General features: G+C 49.7%; 1 protein-coding gene across 1 annotated transcript in view; it reads right to left on the reverse strand.

The window, feature by feature from the left end:
* The window catches only part of RBM19 (RNA binding motif protein 19), a 64,212-nt gene extending 46,539 nt beyond the window's left edge, over nucleotides 1-17,673 (reverse strand). Inside the window, exons 1-20 of the mRNA XM_065646267.1 lie at nucleotides 17,564-17,673; nucleotides 16,153-16,335; nucleotides 15,637-15,768; nucleotides 15,357-15,395; nucleotides 14,583-14,799; nucleotides 13,207-13,469; nucleotides 12,619-12,693; nucleotides 12,272-12,350; nucleotides 11,468-11,539; nucleotides 10,557-10,757; nucleotides 9,456-9,586; nucleotides 8,932-9,053; nucleotides 8,079-8,175; nucleotides 7,511-7,621; nucleotides 6,741-6,941; nucleotides 6,143-6,260; nucleotides 4,872-5,026; nucleotides 3,686-3,746; nucleotides 2,387-2,466; nucleotides 1,330-1,385 (exon numbers count right to left, since the gene is read on the reverse strand). Coding sequence (XP_065502339.1) covers nucleotides 1,330-1,385; nucleotides 2,387-2,466; nucleotides 3,686-3,746; nucleotides 4,872-5,026; nucleotides 6,143-6,260; nucleotides 6,741-6,941; nucleotides 7,511-7,621; nucleotides 8,079-8,175; nucleotides 8,932-9,053; nucleotides 9,456-9,586; nucleotides 10,557-10,757; nucleotides 11,468-11,539; nucleotides 12,272-12,350; nucleotides 12,619-12,693; nucleotides 13,207-13,469; nucleotides 14,583-14,799; nucleotides 15,357-15,395; nucleotides 15,637-15,768; nucleotides 16,153-16,335; nucleotides 17,564-17,599 — 2,429 coding nt within the window. The 5' untranslated portion in view covers nucleotides 17,600-17,673. The remainder of the gene's footprint in view (nucleotides 1-1,329; nucleotides 1,386-2,386; nucleotides 2,467-3,685; nucleotides 3,747-4,871; nucleotides 5,027-6,142; nucleotides 6,261-6,740; nucleotides 6,942-7,510; nucleotides 7,622-8,078; nucleotides 8,176-8,931; nucleotides 9,054-9,455; nucleotides 9,587-10,556; nucleotides 10,758-11,467; nucleotides 11,540-12,271; nucleotides 12,351-12,618; nucleotides 12,694-13,206; nucleotides 13,470-14,582; nucleotides 14,800-15,356; nucleotides 15,396-15,636; nucleotides 15,769-16,152; nucleotides 16,336-17,563) is intronic.
* Between the last annotated feature and the right edge of the window lie 6,579 nt (nucleotides 17,674-24,252).

Raw genomic sequence — 24,252 nt, forward strand, 5'->3', positions numbered from 1 at the left:
AATGCAGAAATATCAGCCAGCAGGCTCACAGACATCCTCGCTGGCATCTTACTGGCAACAATCAAAATTTCATATGGTACACCGAGAAGGGATGTATTCAAGTGATTTAAATCCTACACCTGAAAATCAGAGTTTTGAGCCTGCTGATTGCAACCTCAGTTGAGGTCAGGCAGCATCAAATCTTGTCCATGCAATTGTCAGAACATACTATTTGATATATTAAGAATAAATAGCTTAATATAAACTAATTTTGATTCTCTTACTGGCTTAGAAAACAGTAACTGAAGTTTTTTTATTTTTTTAAAATTTTTTTTACTTCAGAAATGTATTGCACTTGAACAAGATAAGAACTTATCTAATACAAAACACAGCTTTATTTCATAAAGCAAGGAATTCCACATTGTAGGCTGGATACCAACTGAAGCGCTTTTAAAAATTAAAATGGAAGAAAAAGGTTTATTAAAAAATTGAAATATAAACCACGGACAGGGAGCTGTCGGAATGCTTCTGGTCCCCAGAGACCAGATTTTCAAACAAATTTTGACATTTAAGAGATACCTCCCTACAGTAGGGTTTCCAAAGTGTCTAAAGGGCAGTTTTTAGGTGCCAACATTCACCTTCAAGCATCTGGATTAATTTTCTACTTTGCACTTAGAAGACTCTGTACTGAATAAAAACTAGGAAAGAAACCCTAAAAAGCAGGACTCGACCCCCAAGTAAATTCATCCACGAGTGACCATCTCCCCTGCACCTGACTGCCCAAGCAAAAGAAGTTAAATCCGAATTTTTTTTCAAGCAAGAAATACATCTGTAAATATAGATTTGATCAGAATCGACGGCAGAACATTATTCTTAAGCTCCTGTTCTCCCTGATAAACTTGGCTAAAATATTTCATTACCCAGAGAATATTTGTCTTCAAGAATTCTGGAACCTGGGCCATAGTGGATTTTGCAGCGCTGACTGAACCGTCACCAAAGCAGAGGTTCCAGAGGAGCCTTCTCCTTCACTGTGGAAGAAAACTCAAGTGCCTGGTTCTCACTCTGGGCTCATTTTTGGGGTCCCACCACACTGCATGCTGCTTGGGGATTTTAACTGGAAATGTCGTGTAGTAAGTGAATATCTTTGCATCAGCTATTCATCATCCCTTTTTTCTTTTCAAGGCTGACCAAAGGGAGTAAAGCACAACAAAGGCTGATGTATTAAACAGCCAGAGCGCTACTGACCACATCTCTCACGATGCAGAGATGCTCGTTAAGAAATTAAGAACCTGCCAAGCATTCCTGCAGCTTAAATGTAACCACATTACAAAGGTGAGGCATAACCTTTACCTGAGAGCTCTCTCTGAGATTTTCACTTCCAGCTTATGGCCATCTACAGAGCAGCCCTAGAAATTAAAACAAAGAAACAACAACAACAAAATCAAAGTCACCACGGCTTCCAAGATACAAGCACAGCATTTCACACCTTGCTCTTTCCCATATATTCTTCCCACTAAAGTTTTCCTCTGTTGAACATCTCTCATGCAAGACAAGGTTTCTAATATGAGATTGGAGACAGCTTGACTGACTGAAGCAGCAGCCCAGTGACTGTCATTATTTGTTCTGGAATGAGCTAAGGATGTCTCATGGGCCATCAGAAGCCAATACAGCAAGAAAATCTTTTTGTTCTTGCTTCCTGTGCCTCAGTTTTCTGCAGACAGACAACATGGCACACAACATGCACTGGGATCCTGGAGCCCCGCTGCCCTCTCCCTCCACAAAATACCCATTTTCCTCCTTTCTTTCTTCTGCAGGATTCTGCTTTTCCAAAGCATGGAGAACTCGCATCTACCCCAACACTACCTAGACTGCGGAATGGGAACTATTGAAGGCAAGACTCAAGGCTTGTGGTCACCGGACATGCACAATTACACAAAATAATGCCTTCACATCTGCCTAGAACGGGATCATTCCCTGTTCCAGCAGCAGAGGGAATGATCTATTCCTTATTCCAGCCAAGTCCTGTGCCCTGTGTCACGGGGAAGGCTGGAAGACCCTGAAGCAACGGCACATCACAAAGGGTAGAGCTGAACTCTGCAACAGTAAATACTAAGCAATATTTATTTCCATTTTGAGTGAGGGCCTGGGTCTCTGTCACTCTTCAAAGGGAAACTTTGAAATTTAATGAGTTTATTCTGCAATCATTACACATTTTCTGCCACCTCAGCACCCTTCTGTAGGAGGTCTTGTTCCTTTACACACCCTTTTCCCTCACGAAGCTGGCCCATTTTAGAGGCTCCTCCATCTGCACAGTGTAACTCACAGCACCGACATCGTACATTTGGAACCTCACGGTTCCATCCACACCTTCGCCCACCATATCTGGAAAGAAAGCGCCTCAGCTTACCTGGAGCCGGCGCAGGGCTTTCTGGGCACTCTCAGGCTTCTTGTACTCCACAAATCCAAAGCCCATGGAAAGCAAAGCACCTGTCAGAAGAGAAAGGCGACTTGTTAAGATAGCGGGAAATTATGATGATATTGAGCAGATGGTTTAAAAACAAATGAGAAGCTAGCACCAATTGTCAAAATTCTGGGGACAAAAACTAGTACCCTGGGCAAAGGGCCACCGTGCCCATGGACTGACTCTGACACCGCTCACGGGAACCCCGTCCTGACTTGTTTTGTGTAAGATGCTGCTCTAGAACAGCTCGTTTTGGAGCTGATGTCAAAGAGGAGTTATAACCAATGTTGCCTGCAAAACAGATTTTTTACTTTGCATAATTTCAGTGCAACCTCCTTAAACAAAACACAAAGTCCTACAAAACAACCGCCAGTCATAGTCAAGGGGAATGATCCCACAAACGTTTATTTATACACGGGACTATTTCCTCATGAGTGAAATGAGACCTTCATTTGGAAAAATTGCCAACTACCCAGAAACAGGTGCGACTTTTGTTGCAGGATACCAATGTGCAGGTTGTAGCCTGTCCCCAGAGGGAACACTTCTAACCTGCAACCCCTTCAGAAATTCATTTTGGTCACCACATGAGCAGTGCTGAAGACTTCACTTTATTTCTTTTTCTTTCAGCGGATCCGAGTTTTCAAGCTACCTGTGCAAGAGGAGCCATGTTAAGGCAAAATCCTGTAAAGCTGTGCAACTCCCTCACCTAAAATCTGGAAAAAAGACGCAGCCCATCTGGCAAGTGCTTGCCTTAAGCAAACTTTGCTCAGAAAGTGAGTGCAGGCAACGCAACAGGCAAAACCACTCGTCACCGCAGCCTGCTGGGTTCGAAGCTGGCAGGCAGAAGGCAAACGGAGCCCACTCAGCACAACATTCAGCCAGGCATCCTTGAAGATCCCGGATAAAGCTTGTCATGTGCAGGTTTAATCATCGCAGGGCACCGGTTCCTTTCAACTTACATCCCGCTCTCTTCTGTGACCCTGAAAGAGTTGGCTTCTCTACCCTGATCTCAAGAGAACGCCATATCTCCGCAAATCCCACAATCAAGCTTAACCTTCTAGACTGAACCCCAGGGTATTTTTGGTCGTTGCTTTCAAGCCATTTCAACAGGTGCACTTCTAGAAACATTAAGGATTTCGCCAGCGAGAACACAAATGCTCAGGGAGATGAATGCTAAAGCAATGCCACACCTGAGCCCTCAGCAACCAGGCGAGGGAAGGAATTGAACAGCAGCATCTAGAGTACCTGCTTTGTCTTTCTTCTTGGATATTGTGCAGCTCTTCACAGCTCCCACTTTGGTGAACGTCTGCAAGGAATTTAGACACGTGATTCAGTTCCCTTTGTCACAGGCTTGCAACTCAACTCGAGTGACAACGTGGCTCTCTTCCAGAGCCAGGAGCACACACTCGCAAGCCCACCTCCCCCTGGCGCACACCTGACAAGCTGTCAGTGCAGCTGTGTCTTATAAAATTACTTCTGCACAAGTATACACCCACATACATGCAGACTTTTAAAGAAATCAATAAACACATTCCCAGAAATCCTCCACCACTCCTCAGAAAGCGCACAGGGAACTGGGGTGGCTCTGGAGGAACGCTGTGGGTTACAAGGTGCCCTCACACCCAGGTGGGGACCTTGGTGGCGGGTGAATCCTGTGATGTCCCTTGGATACGGCTCCTTCGACAGCCACGCAGCAGGGGCTGCAGCATGGTGCCTTACAGTGACAATTAATTCAACTCCTTCAGAAAATTGCAGTCCGAAGGCAGAAAAAGAAGAGGGGACGAGTCTCAGTCCTCCTCTGAACATTCACATTTGCTCCCAGACCCAACGAGATCAGGTCTGTACTAGTACAGCAGTCCCAAAGTAGAGGTGCTTGGGTCCACAATGGACTGACATTGCATCAGCATTCTTGGGCCATAAAATGCGGCTTTTCACATGGCTACAAAAGGTGGCAGAGACGGGAACTCTCTGTTGCTTTTCCCTATTCTGCTATTAACATCCCACATGCCTTTAAAAACATTACCATCTCTCCCAAGTGCTTTGCTGAGGTAAAGCAGCACAGACAGCTCAATGTGGGTAGAAACTTAGATAAAAAGCACATCTCAGCAAAACTATCATTTATTTATTTATTGCCTTAACACCCAAAGCAGTACTGAAGCTGCAGAAGTGCTTTTCCCAAGGAGAAACATTACAAAAAGCAGGGTAAACGAGTTTTAAAAGATTTCCTATTGCCTCCGCCTTTCCCAAGTTGGATTAAACTCCATCAAAACTGTTTCAGATACATTTGTCTAATTGATGCCTGAAACCCCAAAGCTTTGCTCCACCAGGCATCTCAGTCTGGCCTCCAACCACACACTCGACCTGCTCCTGCTCCATCTGAGCAGATCGTGCTAAGCAAAATCTGTTCTATTCTGCTCCACCTATGGCTCACCTCCCTCAGTGTGTCTTCTGTGGTAGCAAAGTTGAGGTTTTTGATGAACAAGGTACACCCTGGAATACTTTCTTCTTCTTCCTCGTCCTCTTCTTCCTCTTCTTCCTGTGCTGCCATTTCCTCCGAGTCCTTTACAGCTGAGTCAGTGTCATGATCTGAAACAAAAGAATAAATCCAACTTCACAAGAAATAACAGACTCAAGTTTTGGGGGAGCTTGTCCCCTGCCCCGGCTGATGGAGCTACCGCTCCAGCAGGAACAGGCCACTTCTCTACTGGCTCCTTGTAGGTGAACACGGACTGACACAGGCTCAACACAGAGTATATGAACATATCCCAGTGGACGCCAAAATATCACCTATTCTTTGAGTGCAGAAACTCCACAAATCCGCTTCCCCAGCACTTGGACAACCACACACCAAACCCAGTCAGACACCTGCTGAATAACAGGCCCCAAACGTGCTTGAGCATCCTTTTGTGCTGCCCAAAACCTCAACTCTCACCAATATGTATCCACGGTACGTGAAATAAAATCCCAAACACACACTGAGGGCAATGAAGAACTGGACCCAGAACACTGGTTGTGGTCTTACAGGGCTTCGCTACAGCATTAGCACTTCCAGGGTCACGGGTTTCTACTCCCTGACCCACAAACCTTGCTCAGGCCAACAGCAATGCAGACTCTTTTGTAGAAACCTTGCTCTGGGATTCTGCAAAGGCAAAACTATAAAAAGAAAACCAAGTAATCAAGTCGCAATTCAGTAGTCAGAGCAAAACCTTCCTCTGGGGCACCCAAAGCTCCTGCCCACAGCTGGGAGGTGAACAGAAACCTGGAAAATGGGCAAATCTGCTGGTATTTGTGGTTGCTCTTAGCAAGGAGTGAGAATTTGGCAACTGCTTTTTAACTCTCTGCATCCATCCATTTCCCTGTCTTCCCAACTTCTAAAATGGCTTAATAATTTCTGCTGTACTTAATACGATGAAGAGGCCTCAAAGCTACTGAGCTTTTGCACAGGTGGGAGGGTGGGGAGAGACCTGTTGGATCCCACACTGAAGCAGCACCTGCAGTGGGACAAGGCCCTTATTAGACACCAGAGAATACACACAAACTCTCACCCCTGACTCACCAATTCCTTCCTTTCTTTGTTCGACCACTTGGCTTTTAGAGCAGCTTCATCCCTACAGCACAGCCAATTCTGTGCTCAGAAGGGGCAAACTACACATCTCCCTTTGGCATTAACATCCTACTCTATCCCAAGGTCGAAGCTCTTACCGGGTACCGGCTTTGCTTTGCCCTCCTTTTCTGGAGCCTCAGGGCTTTTTTTCAGAGGGGCTGGGCTGACGAAGACACCCATTGGAGCCCATTCCAGATACAATGGCACAGAATGAAACTGTAAAGAGAACACAGGAGAGCCATGAAGAGCAGCAGGCAAGGCCCGAAGAAAAAATCCCTGCTCTCAGCTTTATTTTCCTCTCACTCTGTAATGGAAAACAGCAGTGGAAAAGCTGAGCGACTCTTTCAGCTGGCTAAACCTTCTTTCACCAAAGGAGAGTCTGTATCGAGCCTCTCAAAGGACCACAGTCAACCATGTACCACGCTCCTGTACCACAAGAGGTGAAAGAAACCCTCTCCAGGCCACCGAGGCTTTCCTAGATGTGTCACAGCCCCGTCCTCCAGCTGTCTTGTGCGAGTTGAGAGCCCTGCTCAGCCACTGCTGCACAGGATGCACCAGGCACCTCCTTAAATCCAAGGGTTAGAGTAACAGCAGTGGCTCTGGGATAACTCACTTCCCTTAAAAGCCTTCGGTATTTCACATTTGCGGCAAATGCTCCTTTCCGCAGCTCCCCAACCAGCTGAGACCCGCGCTCACCCTGGAGTAGGCCAGCCTCATGAACGCCTGCTTGGCCTCTGTCGGCTCCAGGAACTCCACGATGGCTGTGACGCCTCCCTCCGGCAGCAGCACCCGGCCCAGGCTGCCGTGTTTGCCAAAGACGTCCTCCAACTCTGCCACGCTGGTGCCGGCGGGGAGGTTCTTGACTAGGATCACCGTTTTACTCCGCTCAGCAGCAGCCTGCCACATTTGATGGGGGAAAAAGGAGGAGATTAGATTTAAAAAAGCAAAACCCAGTATCTTACTGACTGAAGATTTCAGATGCCGTGTGCCATGCTCTCTCACTCTGTGTCACCCCTTCCCAGGATCCAAGAGGGCCAAAAGCCATTTAGAAAACACTCCCTATAAGAAGGGTTCACCGTGAGGGTGGTGAGAGCCTGGCCCAGGTTGCCCAACCCAAACCATTCCATGATTCCAAGATTCACATCCTAGTACGACTCCTCCTGCTCCACTAATGCTTGTGCATGGAGGTTTCAGCTCCAGATCCACCCTGGTGTGGACACGGGACTCCTCCTCTGCCTACAGCATGCTGACCATCATACTATAAGCCGCCACACCACATATTTCAACCATCCTGAAGGCAGTTGCATTTTCAAAAGGACAGAAAATTTCCTAACCCATGTAAGTGTTCAATCCTGCCAGACACTGAGGAGTTAATTACTAATTTTGAAGAGAGCTGAGGACACTAGAACTAGGCCGTGACATAGAAGAGGCAGGTCCACATTGCTGCCTCCAGCTGGGCATCTCACCTGGCTGAAGGAATCCAGGCTGACTCCGTTTTCAATGAGGAACCGGCGAATTTCCTGGACCAGCTCGGTTTCTCCCAGAGCGATCCTCACCGCCACACTGTCTTTACTCTCCTGCAGGAAAGATCATCAGGTGACAATGTGACAAAGCGCAAAAGAGGGAAGCAAAGAGCCTGATCCAGGTAGATGCTGGGCACCTGCTGCTCCCATAAGCACATGCAGCGGGAATTTGGCAGAGAGCATGTAGAAGCTTCTGGGAGTTTTGCTGTTGGAGTCAGAACGTTTCCCAAGGCAAAATGCAGTTTCCAGGAAGGACCTGAGCTTTAGGGTGAAAATTCCCAACAAAAAATTCAAGGGCAGGAGAGCTGGGAATGTGACTTTGTCTTCCAGTGACAAAGGGATTGCTAGGCTCAGATCCCACAGGGAGGCTACAGCACCACTGATCTCTCAGCCTCTGTGGTGTTCGTGGATACACAGAGGCTTCTGTTGTGCAAGACCAGACAGGACCTGGGCACGACGTAACCGATAGGGAAATCATGTCCCACCCCAGCTGCTCAATAACCCAACTCACATGATCCAGCACTTGGCTTTTGGAAGCATTGTACTTCTGAGCAATGGCATCAGCCACGGCGTTTGTCCCCACAAACAGTGTGTTCCAGTTGTGAGAGCTGGAAAGAGAATGGAGAGTCAGGTTCAGAGTCATCCAGTTCATTCTTCCACTGGTGCCTCTCAACAGTCTTGGGCAAAACCAGCTTTGAATTCCACCAGAGTGAAGAGTTTGAGGGAAAGAAGGATGGAACAATCTTAGAGAAGGGACAGGATGAGGGAGGCATGACCAGAGAGCAAACAGAAAGGCAGCACTGGAGGTAGCTTCGCTCTGCTTCCCTGGAGGTCACTGCCCACAGCTCTGCAGTTACAGCTGGAAGTTCATATCTTGGCTCACAGAAACACGTTTTGTTCAACTGGTTTCCTAAAAGCACAAAGCCCATGCAAGGTGCATCCCTTTCCCTTCAAGTTAGAAAGGATCGGCCACTTCTTTCAAACTAATTGGTCACAGAGAAAGAAAAAAGTTCCTACAAGTTTTAGAAATTCAGGTGGACAAGTAGAAGAGAAAGACCCAACTGGTCTGAAACCACTACCCTAAAGAATTACAGCTGACCAACTTTTATTTTATAGAGCAAAAGTCATACACAAAGCCATTCGAACCCACGTTTCTCTCAATTTTTGCTGTTCACTGAACTACTAGAGCTACTTGGACAAAATAATCAAGTAGATAAGAGAGAAAGGAAACAGCTGCACAACAAATGCTTAATTGGCTTCAGCAATCTATATCTACAGGCCCTGCAAAGGCCCCATGTGCATTCCTGTCACTTGGGCACTTGGCAGGTTGTGTTGTCTTGCTCCGCTACAAGTCACCTCTGTACCTGGCACTGTTGGCTTTGTCCTTGGCGTCTTTCCGCTTTTTGTAGGAGGAAGACCCTTCTGCATCTGCATCTTCGATTTTTTCCTTTCTGATTGTGGATGGTAAAAGGTGCATCATTCTACCCTAGAAGAAAGAAAGAAGAGGTCCGGTGGCTCTGAAATAACCCACAGAAGTCCATGAGCTAAGCAGAACGGAGGAAATTTTCTGGTGCCTTTCCTAGTCGAGCAGTCTAAGTGGCAGGAGGGAACCCTCCTTCCCAAAGGAGACATGACAGCAAGTCAGAGTAACCACACACCGTGCAAGACTGAGCCTTAGATTTCCTTCTCCACCTCTAGCTCAGGTTTTGGTACCTGCGAGGCTGTTCAAACCAGAGTACTGTACCAAAAGTAACTGTGTTCTCATATTGCAAGGCAAAAGGGTTCAACCTTTTCAGCAAAGCACAGAAGTGAACACTTGGCCACATTATTAACAGACATTCCCACCCACTGCGGTCCAACAGTGCAGGAAAACCATCCATCACCGTACCTGGAACACTTGCCCATCCAGTTCCGCGTAGGCCTTCACCGCATGCTCAGGAATCATATAGGTGACGAAAGCAAATCCTTTAGGTTTCTTGGTCAGTCTGTCGATAGGGAAATGGATCTCCGAGAGGGGTCCTGCAAGAGGCAAGGTCCTTCTGTGAGACATGTCCTCATGTGGCCACCACACACTCTGAACTGGCACCTCCTGGCCAAAGCCAGGGAGAAGTGGAGCCGGGAAGCAGCTCTGAATATTGCAGAGGGTGCGCAGCACCCACCAGCGTGGGTGAGGAGGTACAGAATGACACGGCAGGCCCAGAAAACGCACCCCAAGTCTGGTTGCACACCGTGTGCCAGCTCACAGGGCTTTGACACATGACACAAACCAGGCAAGCTCTGAGCAGCTGCATTTATCTTCAGCGAGGAACAAAGATTTTGACAATCAACCTTCTCTCCCTGCCCAGGACACTCTAATGCTAAGACAACCTTAAATTTGTGTAACTTTGAGCTAGAAAAGGGAAGCTTCAAGCTTCCACCTGACATGCTAATCATGAATGTGAATTTGGGATGTATCTCAGAGATTCACCTCTTACCTACAGTATCTAGAAATCTGAGTGAGCAGTATTTCATGCAGCAGGTGCTTTTGGTTCCCTTGCAAAAAGGGGTAAGGGCAGGTGCACACAGCAGTACATGCTTCATGCAAAGCAGCACAGAATCACAGAATCATTCGGGTTGGAAAAGACCCTCAAGATCATCAAGTCCAACCATTCCCCCACCCCGGCACTGCCCCATGTCCCTGAGAACCTCATCTCCGCATTTGTTCAACCCCTCCAGGGATGGTGACTCCACCACTCCCCTGGGCAGCCTGTTCCAATACCCAACAACCCCTTCCGGGAAGAAATTCTTCCTAATATCCAATCTAAACCTCCACAGAGCCAGCACCGGTGTCACAGCCAAGCAGCCACACACCAGGGAATAAAGATGATGGGATTCCGTCCATACTCAAGAGCTGTGGGACATGGAGCTTTGTCCATTCACAACCAGCAAGAAAACCTCTGTGTGCACAGAGGAAAGATGTAGCCCTGCAAGTCCCAGAGCAAATACTTACCATACTTGGAAAAGATCTTCTCCAAGTCCTCCTCAGTGCTACTAAAGGGAAGATTCCTGACAAAGAGTCTCCCTGATTCAGCCAGGTCCTCTTCTTCCTCATCATCCCTCTTTATTCTTTGCCACGGCTGGTTATCAGGTTTGGCTGGAACGGTTTCTTTTGGGGTATTCCTGCATCGGAATACCTCAATGCATCGGCCACCTAATCCCCAAAAACACACAGAAGCAGGTTAGTTGCTTCCCAAAGCCATGGGCAAACAATATCGGTGCACAAACTGCCTGGGCTGACAGTAGTGACAGAAGCTTTGAGCAGAACTCTGCCTGATTTAAACAAAACGGGGGAATGGGAGCTGCAAGACATAAGTCTTCATAAAAACCAAGATAACATTTGCTAGACAACCCCACAGTCTCCCTTCTTTTCAGAGAGCTCCAGCCTTTCTGCCTGTGCCAACCCTGTCCACAGGTTTCCAAGCAGATGCTCTTATTCTGCGTAAGATTTTTGCAAATATAACTCTAGTAGTTCCACTAAGGACTAGGTCAAGCACAGGTTTCAAACACAGGCTTACAGAATCATTTGTACAAATCCCCTGCACTATCCCAACGAGATTTAAACAATATCATTTTGAATTCATTATTACAAAAATTATAATTTTTTAATTTTAAGAGCAAGATAGGCTTCAAGAACATGACAAAAATCGAGGGCCAAAGAGCAAGACACACAGACAGCTCAATCCCCTGCCAATTCTGTGCTGCTCTTGGTTTATCCCGCGTCAGCTGAGCAGGGGAAACCTCCCCTGCCATCTGCCTGGGAAAAACTGAAACAACAGCAGATACTTCTGCAGCGAACACTCCAGCAGCTGAGCACCCGGCCATCCACATCAGCCAGAGCAAGAAGGAACAAACAGCCCTTACCCAGGTATTCTTTTTTCCGCTTCAAGGCCCTTTGCATGTCTGCTTCACTCTTCAAGTCAACAAAGATATAACCTTGGAGGAAGGAAAGGTTCAACTGAGCATCATGTGGGGAACACACAACCACTAATTGGCTAATTAAGGGTGAATTGGGCTTTCCTTAATATAGATTCCTATAGATAATGCATTCCGCTCCTGTTAAAGTTTCAATCAGCCTGAAAATGGCCACGGCAGACTGGAAAGCTGCCTTTTAAATGCTTATTCTCTACATGCAAACCAGAGCAGCCCCATTTAACAGCTGAGGTAGGTTTTCACAGGAGTCTACAAGCGTAAAGGATTTATACATCTGCTGGCAAGCAACAAAAGCAAAACAGCATAAAGCAAAGTTCCCTGCCAGCTCTGAGGACCTGCTCCACGCTTCTTCTGATGGGTGGTACTTCCAGGAGCCGCAGTAAGGGCTGCTCTGCAGCCGATATGCACAGGTCAGCAAAGCCCCCAGGTGCTGCTGCAGTTATCCCAGAGGAAAAAAACCAAACAAACAAACTTTCCTTGGCTTCGTTTGGGAAGTTTAGGAACATTTCAGAGGCAGATGAAAGAAAAGGCTCCTGCTGCTACTCCTGAGGGAGCACAGCAAACACGTTCTGCCCTGCAGACAGCAAGTAGGGCAGATGAGCTGCAATGTCACAGAAAGGTATGCGAGAATCGGGACACGAGGCAGCGATTTGGAATTGCAGGTGGAAAGAGCAGAGGTATGACTGAGAGATCATCAACTCACAGAGCAACCCCCCTACCACATGCAGACATTACCTGAATTCTTCCCCCGGGCTTTTTTCCCTATCCGGATTGCCACTGGCTTCAGAGGCAAGAAGAATTCACGAATCTTTTGCTGCAGGAATAATTGTTAATTGTTTAAATTATTCTCAGATACAGGAAGCAGCACATTTCAGACTTAAGGTTTTTTATATAGGCTATAAAAATGCTACATGCAACATACAACATCCTTGCACAAAGCCAGTCCAAAAGTTTCCCCAATCACCCATACAACCCTCAAAACAGCTCCATAAGTGGGGACAGAAACCTCTGCAAAAATCGTGCCTAACTGCACACTGAAAACACCCTTGAGTCTCCATTCCCAGCTCCATAACAAAGCTTACCTCAGTGATGTTGGAGGGGGCACCACGAAGTTTCACTGTGTGTGGTGTGCTGCCTCCCGCTGAGCTGCCTTGGTTCTGAACAGAAGCATGGGGGTGAGGGGAGAAAAAAACGGAAATAAAAGCTGAGTGAAAAACAGCAAGTCACAGCACAACAAGCTGGTCTTATCCAACAAGCAGGAGGCTGAAAAGTGGGAGAGAGAATCAAGAGATTCTCGCAGTCTGGGCAGGAGGTACCAGGTGAGGGCACGAGGTTTGGCTGGGATAGTGAAACCCAGTCACTAAAATCCGAGTTCTGCAGAACAGCATTTCCTGCAGAGACGGACACAGGAGAAGTAGAAAAGCCTCTGAAAAGGGCACTAATAGCACTTGCTAGGAAGTGCCCCCTTTTCTGGAGGGGTAAATTCAATCAGCACTAAGAGGAGATCCAGCAAACATTTGTAACAGCTCCCCACTCAGTGAGCCAAGACGGTTGATACCTGAGGGTCTCACAGACCTTGGGCTTCCAGCTCATCCCTGGAAGGACTGACAGACACGCACATCCTATCAAGCTCCTGCTTTAGATAAGACAAAAGTCTAATTCCGCTTTACCTCTAATGTGGATCCTTTTGTCTTCTTCTGCACTGGCACCTCTTGGTGTGTTTGCTGGGCTTTTGGCTTCCCCCTTTTCTCTGTGTGGGTGCCACTGTTTTCTCCGATGCCCGAATCCTGCTCGCTCTCACTTTCCCTGTCCTCACTGTCCATTTCGTCCTCTGTACTGGATGAGGAGGAAGAATCCTTCACCACTTTAGATTTCAGGTAATCCATATCTGAGAGGTCTTTGCTGGTAGCTGCCTTCTTCCCTCTTTTCTTTGCTGTCGGAGAGACCACAGAAGTTTTTTTTTCACACAGATGCTGCTGCTCTGTCCAGTCAGGTAAAAGCTGAGAACTAACACAATCATAAGAACCATCTCCCTCTCCTCTACCCCTTCCACGTGAAGAAAAGGCTTGAGAATAGCAGAACAATTTTATCTCAGCACTTCCAGACTGACAGTCTGGATCACTGTTTTTCAAAGCAACAGTTCGTGTATAAAACAAATCAGAAAGGAGCTTGAGGAACTCCATGGCAGAGTATCTTGTCTCCTTTTTAACTAAATACTTCAAGCAGACCCCAGAGAAGGTTTTCAAGTGTTTGGTTTACTTTTGCAGGACAAAGGAGAGAGGAAACTGTTTCTCCAAAACACTCCACCCTTCCAACAAAGATCAACCGATTGCACCTATATTTCAGTTACCCAAAGAGAGATGAAGAACAGGAGGGAAAGCGCCATTCGCTCCAACAGAACAGCATAAGGAAATACCACGTAGGGAGGGAGAAAGGCTCCAAAACCACATTCATCGCTTCTGCAGGGACACAGGATTCTAAGAAGACATACATCAGGCTGCAGCCCAGATTTCTCAAGTCTTCCAAGTTAACCCATTACTCCACGAGATACAGTTTTCCTTTCAGGCTCCAAGATACCAAACTCTGTCCATTCCCATCAGCTCAAGGACACATCAGCGTTTCCAGAAATATACACCAAAGGCAGAGCAGGCAAGTTCACAGACATCAGCTACAGGTTACTAAATAAACAGAAACCACATCCAGCTCTGGACATCCTGGAGATGAAAGCAGCCAAAGGCCAGGAGAGCATTTAAGGAAAAGATGCAGTTGTTTGCCCTATTACTCTTCTGTAGACACTGACTTAAGGACCTAGGGGAAAACAGAAATGCTGTCTCCTTAATACCAGAAGCTGCATTTCCCACATTTCCTCAAATCTAGGAAAACATCCATGGATCCGCAGCACACAGAGTCTCATGCTTGAGAAACCACCTTCCTGATTACACCGTCTCCATCTGGAGGCAGGACGCCGAGTTAGGTCCCATCAACACACCTGCTCCCACATTCCCTGAGACAAAGACACACAACGGGCAATTGACCCTTTTGGTACCTTTAGTGCCCTCCTCATCTTCGGAGGGTTCATTCCCGTCCTCCTCCTCCTCACTCAGCTCCTCAGACTCATCCGAGTCAAAGTTGAGATAATCATCCACTGCCTTGGATTTCCCCTTCTTGAGCTCCTCTGCCAAAGTGTCATTAGCCCAAGTGGCCACCTGAGACCGTTTCTGATGAACCACCAAGAACTCCTGGAATGTTTTATCTCCTTCCAGCTGTCGAAAAAAAATAAAATAAAATAAAGAAATCAGACAAGCTGTGAGGACAGACATGGGAGAGCTAGTAGTGTGTTTGAATTCAAAGATCTAATCTCATTTCCAGCAATGTTAAAAAAAAAAAAAAAAAATCACTAAGAGAGGAGTCCCCTTTATACTAACAAGGTGAGCATTTGAACAACTAAATTCTTCTCAAGATCTTTCAGTCCTACTATTTCTTTTTTGTAATTTATGTTTAGAAAACACTTAAAAAAAAAAAAAATCGAAAAGGAAAAAATGTACAAGTTAAACCTAAGAACACTCACGTATGGTTAAAAACCAGAACTCTTCAAACAAGGTTGTCCTGAATGCAGCGTGTGCTCATGCAGGAGTAAATGGCAATTTAAAAAAATCAGTCCCCAGTGTTGAGATCATTAGGATCATGTTTGTTACAGCAGAATTGGTCTGTCACAGAGTTGGTTAAATAATACACCTTGATGATTTAACAAGAGTTACTCAGCTCTCGCTCTTAAATAAGCTAGCAAGAATGTAGAGATTGCAATTTAACTTCAGCTCACCTGCTTTAAGTTTTCTGTTGGATCTTTCTTCTTTTTATCCTAGCGTTAAAAAAAAAAAAGAAAAAAAAAGCATTTTTAGAAAGGCTTATAAGAAGCACAGCCAAGATAATTTCTCAGGTAACTTAGCACTACAGGGAACACAGATCCTAGGGCAGAAAATACCAGGACTCCAACACTCACTGTCTCAGCTGCTCTGGCCGCTTCCCCACACACTGGGCCACTCTTCTCTCTTCCAAATCCCAACACACACCAGAGCCTCAAAGAAACAAGTCACACTCACTTTCTTTGTGCCTGCAGGAGCTGCATTTCTCACAGGTTTCTCTGGCTGTTTTTCTGAGGCAGGGGCCTTCTGAGAGTGCTTACTCCAGGCTTTGGGTTTTGAAGGGTCACCAAAAGCCCTGCATAACTCCACCTGAAAAGAATCGATCAGATCTTTAATTAAACATATATTCAACAGTCTGGTTCTGCCTGATAAGCCTCATTCAGGAACAAGTCTTAATAACCCTGACAGGATGGAGAGTACATGTGCAGGGGAAGAACAGGCAACTCCGTCCAGATGTTCATTTTAAACACACAGGGCTACAAGTTCAGTGCACATGGAGAACAGTTTGCTGTGCACATTTAAGCACAATCAAACAAGTTATCCTGCTTATCGTGAACCATCCTCTGTCCAGAGCAGCAAGATGAATTGACTTCACATGAAAAGTGACCTCAAGTTCAAAAGCTCAGAGTATGACAGCTCAAAACCTGGCATTGTTGTTCTGACCAAAGAAGATATTTTTGAAGATGAACTCACTGTGATTCTGGAAGTGTCTATGAAACTTCTGTTGAAGTGGTTCAGTGCCATTTGAGCTTCATTTTCAGACTTGTAACCAATGAAGCCAAATTTCCGGAACTTGCCGTCTTTGGTGAACTTCAAGCAACAATCGGTCAGCGTGCCAAAGGCGGCGAACAGCTTCCGAAAGCGATCTTCCTTCATCTGGGAAATGAGGAAGGACAAGGGGAAGGCAAATCAGCAATGCAATGACAGATGTTTTGCGTCCAAAGCAAAACATTTGCTATCAGAGGGTTTCCAAAGTGCTGCAGGAACCACATTGTATTGTGGCAACACTGATTAAAAAACCCACAAAACACAAAGAATCACAGGGTGGTTGGGGTTGGAAGGGACCTCTGGAGATCCCCCAGTCCAACCCACCTGCCAAGGCAGGGTCACCAGAGCAGATCACACAGGATCGTGTTCAGGCAGGTTTGAATGTCTCCAGAGAAGGAGACTCCACACCTGCTCTGGGCAGCCTGGTCCAGGGCTCTGGCACCTCACAGGAAAGAAGTTCCTCCTCATATTCAGATGGAACCTCCTGTGCTTCAGTCTGTGCCTGTTGCCCCTCATCCTATTGTTGGGCACCACTGAAAGGAGTTTGGTCCCATCCCCTTAACAACACCCTGGACATATTTATCAGCATTGATCAGATCTCACTCAGCTTCTCTTCTCCAGCTGAACAGCCCTGGCTCTCTCAGCCTTTCCTCACACATCAGCTACCAAATGGCTTCACTTCCACAAATCCACTACACGCACAGCTCTGTCTGCAAAGACACCTAAAGGCTGCACCAGCTCCGGGGGAGCCCAGGCCCCACAGCATTGGTCTCCCACAGTCCAGCCCCCAGTTCAACCACAGGGACAGCGACACCCTCCCAGGGGACGCAGATGGCGGCAAAGCAGCGCAGTGAACACCCGCACCCAGCTCCTGGGGAACTAGAGCAGGGCAGCGGCCACAAGCTCCGCTCCCCCACCCTGGGGGTCTACACTCACACTCCGGGCCACCTCCCCAGCCCCTGCCCCGCACTCTGCCTCCCCCCAGGGCAACTCCCTGACCTTTCCCGCGGCACCCCCTGCCCGGGCCCCCCCACCATCCTGCCCTAAAGGTGCCTCCCCGCTCTCCCACAAGGACCCAGCACATCTTCCCCCCTAAGTGTCCCCTCCCCCGGCCACCCCCCGCTACCCCACCACATCTTCCTTCCCCACCGCGAACCGAGCACCCTCTCTCCCAGAGAATCTCTCTCCTCACCCTCGTTCCCACCACACCGAGGGCCCCCTCCCCTCCCGAGGCCTCTCCCTGCCCACGGGCCCACGGCGTGTTCCCTCACACCCAGCTCTAGGCCCGGAAGGCCCCTTCCAGCCCGCAGACGCCGCAACCGTGTGGCGGGCTCACCCCGTTGGGGAGGTTCTTCACGATGAGCCGCGACATGGTGGCGACAGAAACCGGAGCGGCCCGGCCGCGCTCAGCGCCGCACACGCCGGCCCGCGGGCGCCGCCATCTTCCCGTCGGGTCACGTGAGCGAGGCGCCGCACCGCGCAGGCGCCAGGGGCGGGTTCCGGGTCTTGCCCTTAGCAACAGCCTTAGCAACGAGCCCCTAGCAACGGGCGAGGCCTGGCCGGAGCGGAGGAGCCTGGGGGCACAACCTTGAGCATCAAGAGGGAGGGACCGGGCAGACTGTGTGTGTCCTCCTCGCAGAGGGACGCCGCTGCCCACCCCCGGGTTTCTGCGGAGTCTGCCGCTACAGCCACCCGGCCCGGCCGCGCTGCTCCGCGGGGCCGGAGGAGGGAGCCCGGCGCCCGCCGCTGCGGCTCCGCGCTGAGCAGCCCCGAACCGGAGCAAAACCCCCGCGGAGGCTGCCGAGGAGTTGGGTTTAACGCGCGGTGAAGCCGCAGGTGTCCCGCCGCCCTGCCCAGGCAGCAGGGAAGGGGAACGGGACTGAGGAAAAGCAGCTTTTCTCCAGAGAACAGCTAAAAACACCCCAGCCGGGGGATGTGTTCTACAAGCTCCAGCAGACAAAAGCGGCCAAAAATCATAAAGGAAAAATCCCTTGGGGGTTATTAAACACTGATGGTCCTCTCCTACCTCAGCATCCAGTGCCAGAAGGGACAATGTAATTTGGGAAAGTGGGACCGTTCTCCTTCAGGCATCCCCTCTTGCTCACAGTCCTGCCTTACACAAGAGGCAGCGACCCGAGCCTGAAATCTCTTTTTACACTGTTATTCCCAGAGGAAGATGCTCAGGACAGCCCTCAGCTTCGGCACAGCCCTCACTAGTTTTTCACCCCAGTTTGGCTCCAAATCCAATTTATCCCAGCGCTGGTGGCTACTCCTGCCCAGCCCAGGGGAGGAGACCTGGGGCAACGTCCCCCCTTCCAAGGGGACTTCATCAAGTGTCACGGCACCAGGGACCCAGCTCCAGCCCCCCCTTGCCCTCTGCTCCTGCCTCGTCCTTGGCCACCTGTCAGCCCTGTCACTTGGGATCAAGGCTGGCACTGACAGGGCCACACACCATCACTAACACATCCAGACTTTGTCCTTGTCACTCCTGTCCTCTCCAAGACACTTGCCCCCTCCTTCCTTCCCTCCCCATCTCCTCCTCACCTGCTGCTCGCAGCCGGCAGCGGTTCCAGCTCCTGCTCAGACAGCACCATCCTTGCCTCCTAACTGGTACTGCTGGGACAAAGATGTCCCCTGGCCAGAGCCAACAATTCTGCTCTCAGTGGGTCCTCACCTCCAGCCACAACTTCACCTGGGGCTGCAATTTCCCTCCTACCAGCCCCTCCTGCAGTTTGGGTTGATTTTCCCCAGGTGAGAGCACTTGGCTGCAGAGGCTGCATCCTCTGAGGGTGCCCAGGACCAGAAAGAGCCAGTTTTCCAGTGATGCTTGGAAGAGAAGGGCTTAGCTGAGCCAAGCACCCAAGCTGACTGTTGATCCCAGCCAAGAAACCTCAGTGTCTATGTGGGGATGTGGCTTTTGCAAAGTTCATGGAGATGCTTTGCTAATCTCACTTATTTGAAAACAACATATTTTAACCGTCCCTAGATACAAAAATGCAATATAGAAGCACAAGCTTTACAAATACTGACTTTAGATTTTATTTCCTTTGTGGTTTCGGCTTCCCATGGTGGGTCAAGTTTTTAAGTTTGCAAAAGTGATAGTTGGAACTATATATACACACACACACACACACACACACTTTTTTTTTTTTTTTTTTTCTGGAAAACCAGAGATTTGCAGTGCAGCAGAGAGATAAGAGAGTTGTTCCTTCAGCAGGTGGTTCTGCTGCACCATGGAAGGTCCTTCCCCAAAGCGGACTCGTTTCTGATCAGGTATTCCAGCCCTGGGCAGACAGAGGGAAACTGAGGCTCAAGGGAGGTTTTGGAAAGCAGCTCCTAGTGCTTGAATATCTGTCCTGAAGATCATCCTTACCCATTCTGCTGCTGGCACATGGCCTGGAGAGGGGATAGATTGGGCATTGCACAGCCAGCTTGGGGAGTTCACTGGGTGCAGGTCAAACAGTCCCTTCTCCAAAGCAGAAACTGGGGAAGAGACTAAATAAATTGGTTTTGATTTTTTTTTCCCCCGTGGAAGCTATTGTCTTTGATGATGCCAGTGAGAGATACTCCTGTCCCCATGCCGCAGACTGTCCCTGCAGCAGTGCCTGGGGACACAGGAGGGGCCCCCAGCAGCAGAGAGGATGGACACAGGCGGCCACACTGGGACCTGGGTTGGAAAGGGAGAGAAAAAGCAACTCTGCCCAAGTTTTCTCTCTTAAACCGGCTTATAGCAGCGAGGCAGAGGGTGACTGGGAGGTGACATGCCTGACAAAGGTGACACAACATCAACACACAGCCAGGGTGCCATTCAGAGCGAGAAGCAAGGTTGCCCTCCTGTCCCCTCAGTTACCTTCACGTTGGGGGGTGTGATGGGTCCGGGCAATGACTGTCCCTTTGTCCTCACTCCTCCAACCCGCCTCCCGTCCTGAGGGGACCCAGCGCTGTCAACCCCACCACTGAGAGGAGGGGGAAGATGCAGGTCCCTCTGCAAGCTCCATCCAGCCGACCTGTCACAAGGCGTTAGGTGGCCACCTCGTCAGCCGGCCGGACAAGGGCTTGCACAGCACCAAAGAGCAGGGGTCACCTTGCTGTAAAATGGTATTACAGGCTGCCTGCCGTCAAAGCAGCTGAACTTTGGAAAGCAGGGTCAGGGCAAGGGACCACAGTGTCGGGGGCATATCTCGGTGAGGAGAGGCAGGTGGGGGCGGAGGAGCAGAGGGTCCCCGACATGGTGCTCAGGGAGGTGAACACGCTGGAGGTAACGTGCTGTTGAGAAGGAGAGAAAGAAAGAAGCTGCTGCAGATCCAGTCTGTCCCCAAGTATGAGAAGACAGAGGTCAGATGCAAAATCTACTGGAGCCTTTAGAGAGGTACTTCTCTTGATCTACAGCCCCCACACGGTGTCCAAAGGGGCACCAGTGGTTTCTCCCCAATTTCCCCAGGTGCCACAGCTTGTCACTGCTGCCATCCCAGGCAGGCAGAGCCATGACAGCGGGACAGCTGCTGTAGTGACAAGCCAGCCTGTCCTCGACTGCCCCAGGCTGGGGACAGGAGCTGCCAGCCCTGCCTGAGAAGGACAAACACAACCTGAGGAGCCCTTCATGCCTGTCTGATTGGGAGCTGGACACTGGGGAAGGTAAGATCACTCTGAGCTGGGGTCACCCTTGCTGGGACAGCATCCCCCCACTGCAGCCCTTCTAGTGCTTGTGGGGTGCTGCCGAGCAGGTTTGGGAGTTGTTGGGGGGTTCTGAGTGTACCCACACCCCTCGATGGCAGTGAGCACTGGAGGTGCTGAGTTCCCTTGACACTCAGACCTTGAGTCTCTCCCTATTCTTTTACATGTGGAAAATGAGCAAAGTTAATCCTTGGAGGATTACTGCAGAGGGCTATAATCTGGCCGAGGACCTTCTTCAATCGATTAACCCACAGATGACAGCAAGGACAGGGATGAATGTGAGCCAGCCACACTCACTCTCTAATTTTGGTGCATCAGCACCCCACAAAGGCACTCCACTCACCCAGATGATGTTCTACTAACAGCGCCAGTGGAAACACTGCCTAAACAACCTTGATTTTGCTGCTGGAGATGTTAGATTTGGGAGCAGAGATGTCTGGACCCTCCTCATGTGAGCAAATCATCCTGCCCAGTCCTAAAGAAAGGAAATAAAAGCTGCCTTTAAGGATGTAGCTGGTGCTTGGAAATGCAGTTCCCGATCCAAGGGAGGAGCAGGAGAACAAACTGTCCTCTGAAGGGCTTCATCCCTGGGCAGCTGGGACTCTGCCCAGCCTGGTCTGCTGAACCCTGTGCTGGAGGCAGAAGATGCTCTAGAGGGAGAAGCTGCTTTTGTCCTTGCTTTGGGGATGTGATTGCCGCATCTCTCCTCCATCCATCACCCCTTCCACCTCCTTCAGTTCCCTTTGTATTGCTGTATTTTTTGGGAGGTGCACATGTGTGTAAATGGACTTGGGGAGGGCCCAGGCAACAGCTGCCTTTGATCAGCACAACATGTGGGAGATGGAGCACGTCAGGAATGTCGACTCCTGATCAAAGGTGGGAACACAGTGACAGCCAGGACTTGGCAAAAACCCATCCCTGCTAATCCCTGCTGGGGGGTCAGAGCAGCGACCCACACACGCAGGTGGCCCTCAGCCCACCAAAGGGCACAATCCGTGCCCTGGTGCAGGGTGAGGGGCACAAGGGTCGCTCCCACCTGCCTCATGGGGCTCTCTCCCCAGCAAGGTGTTATCCTGGGGGCAACAAAGCAAGCAATGGGATTTCCACCTCTTCTTCTGACCTCCACAGCTCTATACCTGCTCCCAAATGTTGAGGCACCCTGGCAGCTCCTGCCTGCACCTCATGCCAAACCTGTGACACCCACACTTGCCCTAGGAGGGGCTGCTGAATGGAGCGCAGGTCAGTGATCACACAGTCACAGACTGGTTGGGGTTGAACGGACCTCTGGAGATCATCCAGTCCAAGCCACCTGCTAACGCAGGGTCACCAGAGCAGATCACACAGGATCACATCCAGAGGAGGTTTGAATGTCTCCAGAGAAGGAGATTTCACAACCTCTGTGGGCAGCCTGTTTCAGGGCTCTGGTAACTCAAAGGAAAGAAGTTTCTCCTCATGTTCAGATGGAAGCTCCTGTGTTTCAGTTTGTGCCCATTGCCCTTCACCCTGTCATTGGGCACCGCTGAAAAGAGTCTGGTCCATGCTCTGACACCCACCCTGGAGATATTGATCAGATCCCTCTCAGCTTCTTTTCTCCAGCTGAACTCTTTCAGCCTTTCCTCATCAGAAAGATGCTCCAGACCCCTCAGCATCTTCACAGTGATGCCCTAACACTTTTATCACCTCTGTACAGATGAGGCGAGGGTTGAAAGGTCACTTGCTATAAAAACAACTGGGAGGAAGAGAAAAGAGAAATTATCCCCCTCCTGATTGATAGCCAAGGTTTGGGGACAGCAAGGACATGGCTCACAGCCTCCCCTTCATCTCAGGGACACAGTTGGCAGCACATGGGACAGCCCAATTTGTGGGCTTGGCCTTAAGGCTGAGCTTGTCTGATGTCACCTTCCCCCATGGATGCTCTTATCTCCTGTCGGGCTTTCTTCCGATAACCCCTGAGGGAAGCCGGGAAGCCCATCTGCATGGAGCAGGTGGATTCAGGCAAGGTGTTGGGTGAGGACAAGCTCAGCCCAGGGGAGATTCAGGCCAGACATGAGGTAGAAATTGTTGGCCCTGAGGGTGGTGAGAGCCTGGCCCAGGTTGGCCAGAGAGGTGGTGGCTGAACCATCCCTGGAGACATCCCAGGCCAGGCTGGACGGGGCTCTGAGCAACCTGAGCTGGTGCAGATGTCCCTGCTCATGGCAGGGGGGCACTGGGGGAGCCAGGAAGGTCCCTTCCAACCCCAACTATTCTATGATCCTTCCATTGGGAACCAGATCAATGTTTATCCCCCAGCAGACGCTCTTCCCAACCTCAGCAAACACCCTCACACTCTGCCAGCAGAAATAATCCCCCACCACATGCCCGATGCATCCTGCACCCCCTTGTCCTCACCCCTCCACACCCCTTCCTCCACCCTGTCACTATTTGGCTACGTCTTGCCCAAGACTCCCCTGTCACGTTGAAAAGGGAAGCTTTTAAAAAAGTCCCGATAAGGGTTACTGCCGCGGGGTCACGGGTCGCTTCCTCGCCGCATGTTACCTGATAATGAGTCAGTCAAGGCCGGCGTTATGGAGACAGGATTTATCAGCAAACCCTGGGAAAATAAAGACATGAAAATGTCTGTTCATGTACCGGGCTGGGGAATCCAGCAGGGATGAGACTTTTTTGTGTGGATGGAGGGCCTGGGGCTTTAGAGCCGGCACAGAGGAAGGGTGGGGAGGATTTGGGAGGCAAAGAGAGGCAGGAACAGTCCAGCAGCTCAAGGGTTCGGCTCCCAGCTTACTCCAGAGCGGTGATGCTCTGTGCCGCAATGAGCCAAAGACTTGTGGAGGGGCTGCCACGGCAAGTGGAGGTGGCAGAGATGTCCCACTCCAGACCAGGCCAGGGGAGCCCAGCCCCAGTTCTGCACCGGTGGGACAAGGGGGCCCATGCCCTGTGCAAAACCCTGGGCCAGACCCCCTTTATCCTCCTTGCCAGAGCCAGCAGGACATGGGGCTGGCGGGTGCTGGCTGTCCCCAGGGAGTGAGGGAAGCTGAAGAGCCCTGGGAAAGATTTGAAAGAAAAATGAGATCCCAGTAAGGCAAAGTAAGGCAGGAGGGACAGCCTGATCAGTGCTGTCACATTGCCATGGACACAGTCACATCATACAAGTCCCAGCCCAAAGGATTTACCTGCCCAAATATCCCACAGGCCACAAAATGCCTGTTTGGTTGGTTGGTTTTTTTTCCCCTCCATCTGGTAACAAACTGAAGAGCTGCAGCCTCCATGTGCAACCAGCCATACCTGCATAGTCCTGGGTCTCAGCCCTTGGAGGCTGAACATGAAAATGGAAGAGCAGAAATGGAAGCTGAGGCA

This window comes from Caloenas nicobarica, chromosome 16 (assembly GCF_036013445.1).
Source record: "Caloenas nicobarica isolate bCalNic1 chromosome 16, bCalNic1.hap1, whole genome shotgun sequence".
Classification (NCBI taxonomy): domain Eukaryota; kingdom Metazoa; phylum Chordata; class Aves; order Columbiformes; family Columbidae; genus Caloenas; species Caloenas nicobarica.